The sequence below is a fragment of the Ciconia boyciana genome, chromosome 12 (assembly GCF_034638445.1).
Source record: "Ciconia boyciana chromosome 12, ASM3463844v1, whole genome shotgun sequence".
Lineage (NCBI taxonomy): Eukaryota > Metazoa > Chordata > Aves > Ciconiiformes > Ciconiidae > Ciconia > Ciconia boyciana.
Genome location: NC_132945.1, coordinates 1,592,765 through 1,606,205, shown reverse-complemented (window position 1 = coordinate 1,606,205; position 13,441 = coordinate 1,592,765). Strand labels below are relative to the sequence as shown.

The 13,441-nt window shown below is 61.2% G+C and overlaps 1 protein-coding gene across 3 annotated transcripts in view; it reads right to left on the bottom strand.

Annotated features, from left to right (window-relative positions):
* The window catches only part of NALF2 (NALCN channel auxiliary factor 2), a 32,204-nt gene extending 20,042 nt beyond the window's left edge, over nucleotides 1–12,162 (bottom strand). For all 3 annotated transcript variants that reach the window (XR_012044795.1, XR_012044794.1, XM_072877256.1), the window contains exon 1: nucleotides 11,369–12,162. Coding sequence is in view for 1 of the 3 variants with exons in the window: in XM_072877256.1 (XP_072733357.1) it covers nucleotides 11,369–12,139 (771 nt within the window). In the remaining 2 variants the exon portion in view is untranslated. The remainder of the gene's footprint in view (nucleotides 1–11,368) is intronic.
* Between the last annotated feature and the right edge of the window lie 1,279 nt (nucleotides 12,163–13,441).

Sequence of the window (13,441 nt, the reverse complement as noted above, 5' to 3'; positions counted from 1 at the left end):
TTAGCAGGATTCAGAAGTAGATTAAACATTTATACAGATAATGAGAACATCCTGTTACATCAGATAGGATATAAAAAAATAAAGGCTAGACACTTCAGTGCCACGAGTCATAAATTACCCACCAGCTGATGGGGGCGAGGAAGAAGTTTCTCCAGCAGAGCGGGTGCATCTGCCTTCCAAGGAAGCAGTTAGGCTGGAGCATCATTTTTGGGAGGGTGTGAGCACCCAGCCTGGCAAGGGCTATGCCGGGGCATCACAACAGGGCCGCCTTCGCAACCGATGCATGTGGAAGGGCCCGATCCCGCACGTGGCCAGGAGGCCCTTGTTCTCACTCAAGTGCTTGACTGGTGCAGAGGATCCTGCGAGGTCTCATTTTGTATGAACGGGAACACAACATGGTACAGGGTCTAAGGCACACCCCGCAGCAGGAGGAACCTGGCCTGCCTCACGCCATGCTTCGTGCACCTCGCGGAGCGGGGTGAGCAGCAGGATCTGGCCCGTCCCAGCTCCCTCATGCAGCAAAGAGCAGGGAGCCAGGAGCGTCCCGCCTCGGCAGCCCGGCTCCAGGCACCTTTCGTGCTCAAAGGGAGATGCACAGTCTCCCACGCCGATGCTACGGTTGTTTAGGAGGCTGCAAGGGCCTGTTACTTAACTTGTGTGCACAGATCCCTTAAATGCAGCAAAAGATGATTTCCTAGATGCTTATCACCACTCCTGGCAGCTTCTACTGATGGAGACAACAGGACTGGACATGGCTCGTGCCAGATATGAGAGCTGGAACCTCTTTTTTTATCCCCAGCTGAACGCCGCTTGCAGAAATCTCCCCCTCCTTTCCAGGTGGGGCCTTAATACACCTGGGGAGGTGGGGAAAAACCCAGGATAACTCTCGGTCTCCACTGTGAGCAGCAGGCAGATGCTCCTGGCTGGCATCGCTCCTCCTCAGGCAGCAAGCCTCAAGGGATGCGCTCCTGCGGGGAAGCCCCATCCCTGCCGCTCTCCCCTGGAGCAAGCCCAGGACAGGCTGGGGCTCTCCTCCCCTCTCCACAAAGCTGCTGCAAGCGCAGCTGCACGTCTGCTCGGTCCCCCTGCGCCAGCCCTGCCCGCAGGCTGCCTCCCCCTCCCAGGCCAGGAGCCAGGGTGCAGGCAAGCCCCGGGGGCTCCCCTGGCCACTGCTGCCTGCCAGACCCTTGAGAACAGCCGGCACCGGGAGCCTCGGGGCCGCTGCCCAGCACCCTGTCACCCACAGGGCAAACGGGTGCGGGAGGGAAGGCAGCGAGTCGCAGGCAGGGTGCTGCAAGACAAGGGGGTGAGCAAAGCGGTCGGCATCTTTGGTAACACTAACGCACAGAGACTTGAACTTCCAAAGCACGGTATGAAGGTTAATTATCCTCCGCAGAGTGGAAATGCTTCCTCTGCATTTCCATGAGCAAGAAGTGTCCAGAGAGCTGCCCCATGCCCCGGGCTCATCGCTACCCCGTGCTCCGAGCCAGCCCTCCGTCCCAGCAGCTACTGCTGTTCCCTGACAATCTCATTTTAACAGGAGAGCAATGAACGATGACAAACAAGTAATGCATCACGGCAAAGAAATGCTGCTCTTGCGTATGTACGCAGAAACTTCTGCGGACGCTGCTTCGCCAGCTGTGCTGCAGAGGTAACAGGGGAACACCGGGCAAAGTTCAGTCAAACGCCTTGATTTTTGCAAGCATCTCCTCAGATTTATTTTCTACATGTCCAGCCAGCTCAGTATCAGGCTGCAATGCTCCAAGTGCTTCCAACCCCAGGTACTCCAGCGAGCCGGTTTGCTTTGTGGGCACGGCTGGGTTTAGGGCACGGGGCAGGGAAGCTCTGCAGCCTGCTTAAGAGAAATGGCCTCATGGGGCCATTACAAAGATCCAAATAACTTACTGGGTGTAGAGATCCAAAGCACGCACCTAGAATTCACCTAGAAACTAAGCAGGAGGCAGCAAAAATCACAGGACTTTGGTGTTGCATGTGCCCTGTCTGCACAAGCATCCCTCCTCAACAGGCAGGCAGATGTGCTCCCTAGACACAGAGACTTCCAAGCCCTGCGGGAAGCAGGGCCGGGCTGACGGGGATGCAGGGCACGCTGGACAGGTTACAACTTTTTGCCAAACACAAACAACAAACAGCATTTCTACAGAGAGTGTTTCTGCTAGCCGCCATGCCCTGAAGAATCCCAAGGATCAAATAAGGATCTGGAGACCGCATCCAGGAGCAACCCCCCCCGCCCCACAACAGCACTGGGCAGCCAGTGCAGGGAGCCAGCAAAACACGCCGTGCTTCTCCACCCCAGCAACACCTCTCCTGTCTCCTACCCCTGCCTGCTCCCGCCGAGCAGCCTGAGCAATTGGGTGGGACCAGGAGTGCCCGGACACCTCAGAGACCTTCGGGATGGAGGTGGCAGTGGGGGCCGCAGGGAACATCTCAAACATACCCTCCCAGAGCTCTGCAAACTCCACCAGCATCCACACACCCAGATTTCCCCTCTCCCCACGCTGGGGGCTGCAGACCCGTTAGCAACGGCTCACCCATGGCAGGGGGGGAGCAGCTGCCGCTTGTGAAATAATCATCACCAACACCCCGGGCTCAGCCAGGGCTGCCAGACCCTGCCTGCACCTCCTGCCCAGCCAGGGCTCAGAGAGCAGGGACTGCCCCAGGTGTGGGGAACACGCAGGGGAGGAGGTGGCTGTGGGTGAGGGCTTCTCCCCACCTCCACGAGCATCTCCTGCCCCGGTTTGCAGAGGCAGGTCTGGGCAGCAGGCGAGCTGCAGAAGCGGCAGTTGGTAACGTGGCTGCTGGGAATGTTCTGGCTAAAGGTTTTTTCCCCTTTTTGAAAATGCCAGTTCTTGGAAACTGAAGCATCTCCCAGGAAGACAGTAGGTTGGAGATGCTTCCCTGGTCTAGAATGGAAATTCTAGTGAAACCAGGTGGAGGCTCTCCACAAGTGAGCCTGGAGGGGGCTTGGGGTGGGATGAGGGAGGCTTCCCTGGGGCTTCCCCCAGGGAAACCAGACCTGTCCCTACCCGTCCCCAGCAGCCACCAGAACCAGGGGCTTTGGGGATGATGCTGGAGACCCTGCTGTGAGGAATAAACCACCCAGAGCAGGGCTCCCATCTAACCTCGGGCTGGCGGTAGTTGCTTAGTATCCTCAAGCACGAGGACTTATCTCCTTTTACAGCTTACTTCTTGGTTATAGGGTCATTCTTGCTCTCCACCATCCAGCTCCATGGAAGATGACACTGAAGACCAGGAGCAGGTCAGGGAGAGAGCCAGGTCTGGAAGGGGTTGAACTTTGCGCTCTTATTACATTCAACACAAAAATACAACTCTTGCTCCCCCCTCGCTGTTCAGCCCCCACCGCCCTTCCCAAACCACGTCTGTCCAGAAACTTCCAAGAAAACCTCTGCTTGTCTCCTCTCCCTCCATAACGACCAGCAGCGGAGAGCGCTGGGGAGCGGTGCAGCACGGTGCCTGCGGGCACGAGGTGCACCAGGCTCCCTGTTCTGGGGACACACAGGCGCTGGCACAGTCCTCACCAGGAGAGCTCCCGTCCCTGCCACCGGTGCCGGCTCCAGCCCCGCTCTCCAGCTCCCCTCGCCGCCGCACCACCCCTTCGCACTCCCACCCCTCCGCAGCCTCCATCCACCAGAAGCGCTGCAGAAGCTGCCGTGCAGAGATAAGATGTCAGCCGAAATGCCAAATATGTGTTTCTTTTACTCCCGAGGGGATGAGCAGGGCAGGCAGCGTTTCCTTCTCCAGCCGGGACCAGGAGCGCCAGGATGCTTGCACAGGCAGGGCACTGGAAAGCCAAAACCTCGCCAGATGATGCTGTTTCACGCTGCCTTTTTTAACACAACGGCCACATCAGCGGAGTTTGGGGGAGCCCACGCTGGCTGTGTGTGCCCAGCACCGCTCCTCCCTCTGACACCCCAGGATCGTGGCTGGGAGAGAGGACCCGGGAAGAGGCCACGAGCAAAAGCCAAGCAGGGAAGAGGAGAGAAGCCAAACTGGTCGAGCCTCCCCAGGCAGGCAGCTGCCAGCTCTGCCCGCAGAGCCGGGGCTGCAGGCAGTGTGGACAGATGGCTACTTCTCGCCCAAGCAGCCTCCGTGTCTCATTCACAGATTTGCTGTCCCTGAGTCATTGCCCTTCAAACGACAGCGGAGCCGAGCTTCCTCTGCGTGGAGCCAGGCATGAGTCGCATCCTAATGGCATCCCGGTGACAGCGGGAATAGCCCGTGGCAGCCAGGTATCTCCTGCACTCCTGCTTCCGCTGCCTGCCTGCCTGCTGCCTCCCACCCCGGTGGGCAGCTCTGGAGCTGGGCAGCGGAGGAAAAGCCCCATGGGGCATCTGTGGGGCCAGGCCTGGGGCCGTGGGACGCTTCCACGAGACCCTGCTGCTTCCTGGGGTGCGGAGGGGCTGGGGCTGCTGCGTGCGGTCCTCGGGGCTCCGCAGGTGCCGAGCCCTGCGGTCTCTGCCACTGGGAGAGGCCAGGCTGTGCATGATCCCTACGGTGCACAAAAGGCTCCTTTCCTGATGCAAAAGATGCCTATCTCGGGACGGGGACCACGTGAAGCCCTGTGTGTGGGCAGCTCCAGCGATGTCCTGGGTTCAAGCAGACACCGCGTGCATCCTCTTCCACCTCTCGGTGCCCAGCTGTGGGGAGGGTGCTGCCTCCTCTCCCCTGGCAGCACAAGGATGCTCGCACGGCTGGCAGTCGGCGTGACACTAGCAGATCCCTTTGTCCAGGGGGACAGCGCGTATCGCTGCCCGTTATGAAAAGCAGCATTGCAAGCCGTCCCCGATCTGGGCCACCCCAGGCAGCCCGTAGCGATGGGTCTGTACAGCAAAGGGGGACCAGGGCGGGGGGGTTGTGTCCTTTTACCAGGTCACACATTTTGCCGATACCGTCACACACGCTGCTGAGCTCACTGACTCCCAGAGGCTGCCCGCACCCAACGGGACCGCGGCACACCCGATGTTTTCCAAAAGGCATCGTTAGCTGCTGAAGTATCGCACTGCGCCTCTGCCGCCGGCGCTGAGCCTGCTTCTCCGAGGAGGTCGTTCCACCCCACCGGTGAAGCCCCCGCACGCATCGTGCTCCCAGGGACAGGCACAGGCAGAGCGGAACCGGGGCTCGCGTGCATCCAGCACCGGCGGCAGCAGGCACAGCCGGGAGCACACGGGCGCAGGAACAGGCGTTGGCGCCTGCGTCACTTGTAGCTACTTGGTGACAGTTTGATGGAGACAGATCTCTCGCCCTCCCTCGCGCTCTTCCCTGCACCATTTGCCGATCTGCCTGTTGCTGCACGGAGACTTGCTGCCTTTATAAACTTCTATATTTTTCCCTTAAGCACCACCGACAGACATTAACAGGTGAGGACTAATAGACAACCAACCAACCAGCCCAAAGCAGGCAGCCAAACACCGCTGAAATCAGTGGTAAATCCCCCCCCCTCACACCACCACCCAACAGCCCAGCCAAGTGCTGGGGGGAGCACCCCACAGCCACTGCCCCCACTCTGGGCTGCTTCACCCCACAGCAGCCGCGAAGGTCCGACCGCCAGCCCACCGCACACCCCCAGGCATCCTGAGATGTCTTGACCCCAAGCAAAGCTCGGGACTGTCCAAGCACCGGCTCAGCATCCCACTTCATGGGGCTGCAGCACTCCCACACATCCCGGGCACCGCTGGAGCATTTCTGACACCTTGACACTTTTTTTATTACAGAGCAAACTCCTTTCATCAGTCAGTTTTTGGTTCTTCTCTTTTTCCATCTTTGATCTCTGTTTTCAAGCATCTAGGTGGCACCCGACACAAGGCGCAGGAATCGGGCCGTGCCAGAGGCTTTGGCTGCAGTAACTGCAAGCCTAAACCCACACATTCCTTTTGTTCAAATTCTTTATACAGTTTAATCACATCTTTGTGCAGGGCTGAAAAAAATTACCTTTGCTTATACAGAATTGGTGTGTGACATGGAGCTGCGCGCTCAGCTAAGCTCGTGCATGTGGTCTTGTGAAGATTGCTAAATTATGTACTGTGCTGGTCCACTGGAATTACTCTGGAATTTACTCTGGAATTCTTTTTCACCTCATGAAATGCCAGTAAAGCTCCACCTCACCGGCCAGGTTTGTTCCCGAGCCGGTGAGGTGGAGCTCAGGTGCAGACACCAGAGCTGCCTGGGTGCTTGGGAGCAGCTTCTCCCCTCCTGGGCTCCTGGACTTCACATTAAAAAAAAAAAAAAAAAAGCCAAGATTTTGGTGAAACCACTTTTGCCGTGGGTCTCAAGGGACCTCCCCTCTGCGCACGGGTCTCCATGCAAGGAGCCACCCAGGCTTGGAGCCAGAGTGCACCAGGATAAGCCCAGCCCAGACAAACTCAACTCGAGCTGCTTTTGTGAAGGTAAAACGCTGCTTTGGTCCGCCCAAGAGGCATCGCTGGCACCGGGATGCCCCCAAGACATGGCCCTCCCAAAGCTCCTGGCACCGGGGTGCTTGGGTTTCCAGAAGATGCTCTGCAGGGAGGGATGCTCAGCAGAAACACCAATTGCTGATGCTGTTTCTGGCTAAACAAGAGCAAGAAAACAGGACCCCCGGAGGGTATTGAACCAAGGCACTGCAGATTTGCTCCCCAGCCACTCGGTGTGGGCTGTTGCCGCTCAGTACGGGCTGTGCCAGGCACGGTGCCACGGCAGACCGGCCTCCGTCTCTCATGGCACCGCCTGCGCACCCACAGCAGGGAAACACCAGCACGTCGCGAAAGCCCCAGGAGTGAAATCCTGCCCTGCCAGGCTCCCCCAGACAGGCTCTCGGGTAGGTAACAGGGAAATCAGAGGTGAAAAAACAGACCTGGCCAGGCCCGCAGCGGGATTCAACAGCCACCGGCCCAGGCGTGCAGAGAAACCCTGGTAATCTAATATAATTTGAGATGCTACAGGTCCTGTCCAGCCTCGCCTTCCCACCAGCACTCCGTTACCAGCCCCAGCCCTGCAGCTCCTGGCTGTCAGTCCTTCTCTCTCCACAGCTTTGTTTCTTGCAACCTAATGAGTCCTTAATTCAGCAGGCTTTCTCCCATAGATCTTGATTTGCCCTAGTACCGGTGGGAACGTGCACTTTTAGGAGAGCTCTCCGTAGCGGCTGTTGGTGAGGGAGACGGCACAAACACAGTGCTCTGCCTTTACAGAAGCAAACCTCTCATCTGGCGGTGGCTGAGCTGGAGCAACGCTGCTTTTTGCCTGTTCAGAAAGATGGAAAAAAGGCACAAACCAGCCATAAGCATCCTGCAGGGCATCACTTTGGAGGGACGGGGATTTCTTCCTGCATTAAGTCCTGCAAAGCCTGAGCTGAAGGCTCGCATGCTGCAAGGGCTGCCGCTGCCCTGCATTTCCCGAGGGACATTCAGCCGCAACGTCCACGTCCCCGGGCCGTGACCTCCTCGAGCCCTTTTGAAGGATGCTACCAACGTGTCACCACAACCGCTCGGTGCACGAAGTTCACTGTGTCTTGCAGCGACAAAGGGTACAAGTCGCACAGGAAGAGGGGAGATGGAGGTGGCAGGCAGCTGCTCCCGACTCATTTCATGAATTTTCCCTCTTATAGGCAGAAAAACACAAGCATTTTCCACCTCTTTTATGCACATCACCGCTAACTAGCACCATGACCCCAGCAGCTGGCACTCAGGTCTTCTTCACCGCAAGAGGTAAAATGTATTTCAGAAGACGGATGGACCTTGCGGACCTGCTTCGTCCTCTCCCTCCCCTGTTCGCACGGTGCCGGGGGGCCCGCCCGCGAGGGGCTGCGAGAGCCAGCCTCCACGAAACCCCATCAAACCTAAAATGCAAACAAACAATAAACCCGAGAAATGTATTTTCACGTTTCACTGTCTCTCAGCCATAGGGAATTTTGGTGTTAGTTGTAGGAGTAATGAGTAAAACATTTTCAGAGTATGATTCGGAAGCTGTTAGTGCTGCACAGGAATAACAACAACGTATGCAGAAAGTGGGATCTGCCCGGGAATTATTTCCAAGCAGAAAAGAAAAAGGCCTAGGAGAACGTTACAACAACGAGCAATCTAAGCAGCTGAATGACACAGAGACCCCACCATTTCACGGCATTTCTATCTCCCGCTGCTCCCGGGGAGATTTTGACCCAGCCTTGCCTGAGCACTCCCCCGAGCTCCGGGCACGGACGGATCCGGGGTTTGGATACTCGGGATGCTGCTCCCCCCCCCGCAGCACCTGCCCTTCCCCCGCCAAGCACAGCGTCCCGAAACGGGGGTCAGCCCCCGGGATGATTCATTAACAGGGAACGACAGGACCTGTGTGTCCCTGTTCCTCCTGAAACCAACCCACAACACTCAGCTGCTTCCAAGTTTCCAAGTTTTTAACTCGGGGTCAAACCTGCTGCCGTAAGGAGGAACCGGCTTTTGTTGTTGGGGCTTTTGTTGTTGTTTTAAAGCAAATGCAATAAAAAGCCAAAATCACTGGGGTGATTCGGCTGTCGAAGAGCTCCGTGTGTGCCGTTTATCGAGCCGCACTGCTCCTTGGGGACAAAATTACGGGGGGATACGTGGCTCTGCAGAGGGAGGCTGCGTGCAGGTGAGCTGGAGCTGCTTTGTTTCCCCGCCTTCATTTTTCCAGCCGCTATTACGGAATAGGAAGGATGTGAATGGGAGGCAGCCACGCGGTACAGGAGCCCTGCTCCCACGGTGAGCGCGGTCCCCTGCCCTGCATACTCACCCAGCCCCAGAAATATTATTTAAATCCTGTTTACCCAGCTACAGGGCTCTCTGCAGCCAGAGTCCTGCTCCAAGGATTTTGCAGGAGCCTCTCACGCCGGCGGAGCTGACTGTCATGTTTTCCTCCACTCCTCTCCTATTTTGCTGTCATTTGCTCTCGTATGTTGTTACCATCAAGCGGTAGCTCTCTGCTGTCGCTTACAAGCGGGTATTCACATGAGCAGCGTGCAGCTGCAAGTCACATCAGAAAATGCAGTATTATTCAGCATCTGGATCTGAATTACAAATTCAGGCTGCTTTAAAAATCCCGCCAGCCAGATTTTCCAACGCAACGAGTAACTGCAGCCCCTGCTGAAGTCCAGGGGACTCGAAATCAGGCCAAAACTCGCTCGTCACCACCACGCTGGAGGAGTTTGGCGTTAGCCTCATTTCACAAATGGGGAACAGCCACCGAGAGGGTGAGGTTGAGGCTCGCAGCTGCGAAAGTCTAAAGTAAGGCACCTAAATACGTATTGAAGCATGTATTAAATAAGTGGCCTGATTTTCAGGAGAGACTGAAACGAGTGGGAGCTGCAAGGGCTCGGGTCGGTGTGTGCAGACTCGGGCACCCGCACTGGAAATTTCCTCGTGGGTGGCCCGGGCGAGCGCATACAGGTTGGCCCTGCTGCTCGCACCCTCCTGTTGCTTCCTAAATGCCGCCTGTGAAATCGCAAAGCTGGTGCTCACAGATGCTCTAAGGATGCAACCGCCAATGTAACACGGAGCAAGTGAGGAGGTACGCGCCTTGCCGCTGCTACCTCCAGCTCTGCATCTTCTAAGCTCGTTTCCTGCTTTCTCATCAAGGATGTTAAGACCAGGGACACTTAATGAAGACTCACCTAAGCACGGCTCTGTTTCTAGATGCTTTAGAGTCCATGGGAACATCTCCTTGCCAAACGTAATCATTATTTTCTTATCTCTGTTTGCTCCTCTCTCCGGGTCTCTATGCCAGCGAGCACAAGCAAGTCAGACTCGGCAGAGGGACGCTAAGCCTGAAGTGAGGGTGTCTGTACGCTCTACCGGACACGGCACGGGAAGACCCAGCTTCTGCTGGGCCCCCGGGAGCGGAAGCAGCGCAACGGCGGGCAGCGCTGAATCCCTTCATTCACCGCGGAAGCAGAGCAGCAGGACCAAACCACTCGGTGCATGCTGAATACTACGTACCTTTGAAACCGCAGGGGGAATTTGGGCAAGCAGATTGTAATTACCTGGCCTGGCACCGGCCCAGAACGCCAGCACTAGCTCCCTTCCAAAACCGGCTCCTTACAAAAGCGATGCAGAAACGCGGGCCTGAGAGCAGCGGCCAGGATCTCGCCGCTGTGCCCTTGATGAAAGACACCACCTCGGTGTCCCCAGCGCTGCACCCCGGTGCTGCTCCCGCGCTTTCCCACGGGACGAGCGCCGCACCAAGAGCCACCCGCGCCACCACCACAGCTCCAAGTGTCCCTCAAAACTCTCCCAGAAGAGCAGTGGCCAAGCCCCGTCCTGTCACCGAGGGATGCTCTGCCACCGTCCCTCTGGGGACGATGCTGTAACACACCCCGATGCCTCTCCCCCAAGACACGGCTCCGAGAAAGGGAAAGCAGGTTTAATTATCAAGACCATTACGCTTCCCAGAGGCGGCGTCCGGAGGGAGCGCGCACAGGTGACCCAGGCAGCTCAGAGCAGGCGGAAGCTGGAGCAGCCGTGGTGCCGGGGTTCGTAAGAAAGCAGGAGAGCGCCCAGCAGAACCGTGCCGGGCTCTGGACGGAGATGTGACTGTGGCTCTTGCTTTGGAGAGGAGATGGCACTGTGCTGAGGCTCGATCTGACTGATGCTGGGGAAGGCAACCCATTTGCTTTCGGAACATGGACCGTGCCCTGCGGCTGGGGATGGCCCGTGACGCTGGGGGGAACGCCAACGGGGAGGCACAGCCCGGCACCCCCGGCCCATCTCCCTGGGGAGAAGGGGTGGAAGGGCTGGAAAACAGCTGTCACATGCGGGTAAGGGGATCCGGCACCATGGTTCATCTCGGGTCACCGCTCATCTACACACCTCAGCTTAACGACGGCTGGGCAGAGCCCTGGGCTGCCCCAGCCCTGTGCAGCACCCCGCCGCAGCAGCAGAAGGCCGGAGGCAGAGGTGAGGGGCCCCACACCTGCCCTGGCTCGGCCTGCGTGCGCACGGGTGTACGTGCATGCGGCACGTAAAGGGGTGCAGGTGAGGCTGGTAGGGAGCGGGGTGTCAGGAGGCCGCGTGCGCGCGGATGGGTGCGAAGGGATGTGCGAGTGCACGCACGCTCAGGCCAAGCCCCGCTCCGCCCTCTCGCTCCCACCACCCCGTCCCAGCTGCCCCGAGGGCTCTGGACCCGTCCCGCCGGCACTGCCAGGCTGGGGCTCGGCGGGCAGGGGGAGACCCCCAGCCCGCGGGCAGGCAGCCGCGCAGCTCCGTCAGGCGTGCGGGCAGGAAGGCAGCAGCACCCTCCCGCAGCCGGGACGCCCGGGGCTCGGCGGGGCTGCGCGACAGCGCGCAGCTCGCCCCAGGCCAGCCCGCAGCTCGCCCCAGGCTGCCCGCCACGGAGCACCCCCTCCTACCTTGCAGTCCGTCAGGCAGGATCTGACCGAGTACTCTTCCGATTGCAAGTACTTCTCCAGCAAGAGGTCGAACTCCTCGTATTTTTCCTGAGCGTGTTGGTCCAGTCGCTGGTACGCCTGGACGCAGCTGCTACAGGCCTCCCCGCCCAGCGCCCCGGCCGCTGCCACCACCAAGTCCACCATCAGGTTGTCCATGCTGCAGTCCAGGCCGTCCGGGCCGGCCATCTCCCGCAGCAGGTCCCAGATCGTGTAAGTATCACAAAAGGAGAGGTTGAAGTTCCTAAAGTAAGCCTGCAGGAAGGTCCTCTTGGAGGAGGGAGAGGCGAAGAAGGGGGCGGCGGCGGGGGGCGAGCGGAGGGGCGCGCCGGCCGGGGAGCCCCGCGGCCGCTGCAGGGCGTGCAGCCGGGCGCAGGCCGAGTCCAGGTCGCCGCGGGCGGCGGGGCAGGGGCCGGCGGGGCCGGGGGCCCGGCTGAGGTTCCCGAGCAGGGCCTCGCAGCTGCCGCCCGCCGGCTCGGCCGCCAGCAGGGCCCGCGGCCCGCGGCTCCGCGCCCGCCCGGCGCCGCTCCGCTCCCGCGCCCGCAGCTTGGCCCCGGCGCAGAGCCACAGATGGTCGGAGAGGAGAACGGTGAAGAAGAGGAGCGAGGCCAGCGAGAGGCGCCATTTCTGCGCCCGCTCGGGGTCGGCCACCGGCTTGTCGCTGCGGCGCGGCGCGCAGCACACCGCCCCGCCGCCGGCGCCCCCGCGGGGGTACATCCAGGCGCCGCGGATCATGCTGCGGGGGCGGCGCGGGGGGGCGGCGGCGGCGGCGGGCGCGCCGCGCTGCCGCCGCCGTCACCTGCGGCCGCCGCGCCGCGCCGCCGCCGCCGCCGCCGCCATGCCCGCGCCCCCGCCTACAGGCCGCCGCCGGCCGCCGCGCTGGCTCGGCCCCGCCGCCGCTCCCCGCCCCGGCCCCGGCCCCGGCCCCGGCCCCGGCCCCGGCCGCGGCGCGCCGCCCGCCGCTCGGGGGCATGCCCCGGCCCCGCTCACTCGGCTTTCCGCTTCCCCGTCGGCTGCGCGAGCTCGCGGGCCCCGCCGCGCCCGCCGCCGCCGCCGCCGCCGCCGCCGCCGGGCCCCATGCCCTCAGTCTGTCGCCATCTTCGGCCGCGCCGCCAACACCTTGAGGAGCCGCGCCGCCCTGCGCCTGCGCGCCCGCCCGGTCCCGTCCCCCGTCCCCCGTCTCCCCCCCACCCCCGCCCGCCGCCCGTTCGCGGCCCGGCCCGGCCCCGGGGCCCGCCGCCCGTCCCGGGCACCGGCGGCGGCAGGTGCCGTGGTGCTGAAGGACAGCTCCGCCCGCCCGCCCCGCCGCTACCGGGGCCGCCGGGGCCGGGGCGCGGCGCGGGCAGCGCTGCCGCGGGGAGGGGGAGCGCCATGCGGGCCCCCCCCCGCCCCCCCGCCCGGCAGCCCTCCGCCCCGGGAGCACCGCGGGGCCCCCCGCCACGCCCGGCCGGGGCTTGTCCCGTCCTCGCCCCGCCAGCCCGGCGGGGGGGGGGGGCAAGGGGAAGGCGCTGGGGCAGCCCCGCTCGGGGCCCGGCCGCCATCCCGGCGGGCGAAGCCGCCGGGCAACGCGCTGCGCTTCGTACGGGGCAGAGCCAGGGCAGAGAGGGCTTGTGGGGTGCTCCGCCACCAGCGCCGGGCACGGCCCCCGCGGGGCCGCACAGCTCTCCGGTGGCAGACAGATGCGGGACGTCCCCCGGGCGCTCGCTGCCCACTCGCCCTCAGCCCCGAAAAGAGCCCCCGAGAACTCCCTTTCTGGGTCACCGGGAGTGAACGCTGAACAGGCACCGAATCTAAGAGGAAGGCGGCTTCCAGGGAACGCCGCTTCCTTGTGTCCCGAACCCTGCTGGCACCCCATGAGGGGTTTCTTGGGCTAGTTAAACAAGGGACTATTAGCTTACCAGGAGTGACAAATACACAGAGCTCTGCACCATGAAATCCCACTGTAAGCAGAGCCGCAGGCAGAGCCTGCTCTGAGGCTCCTTCTCCATACATGAAGCCATCCTCACCCTCGGGCACTAACCCGGCTGCAGAAACTGG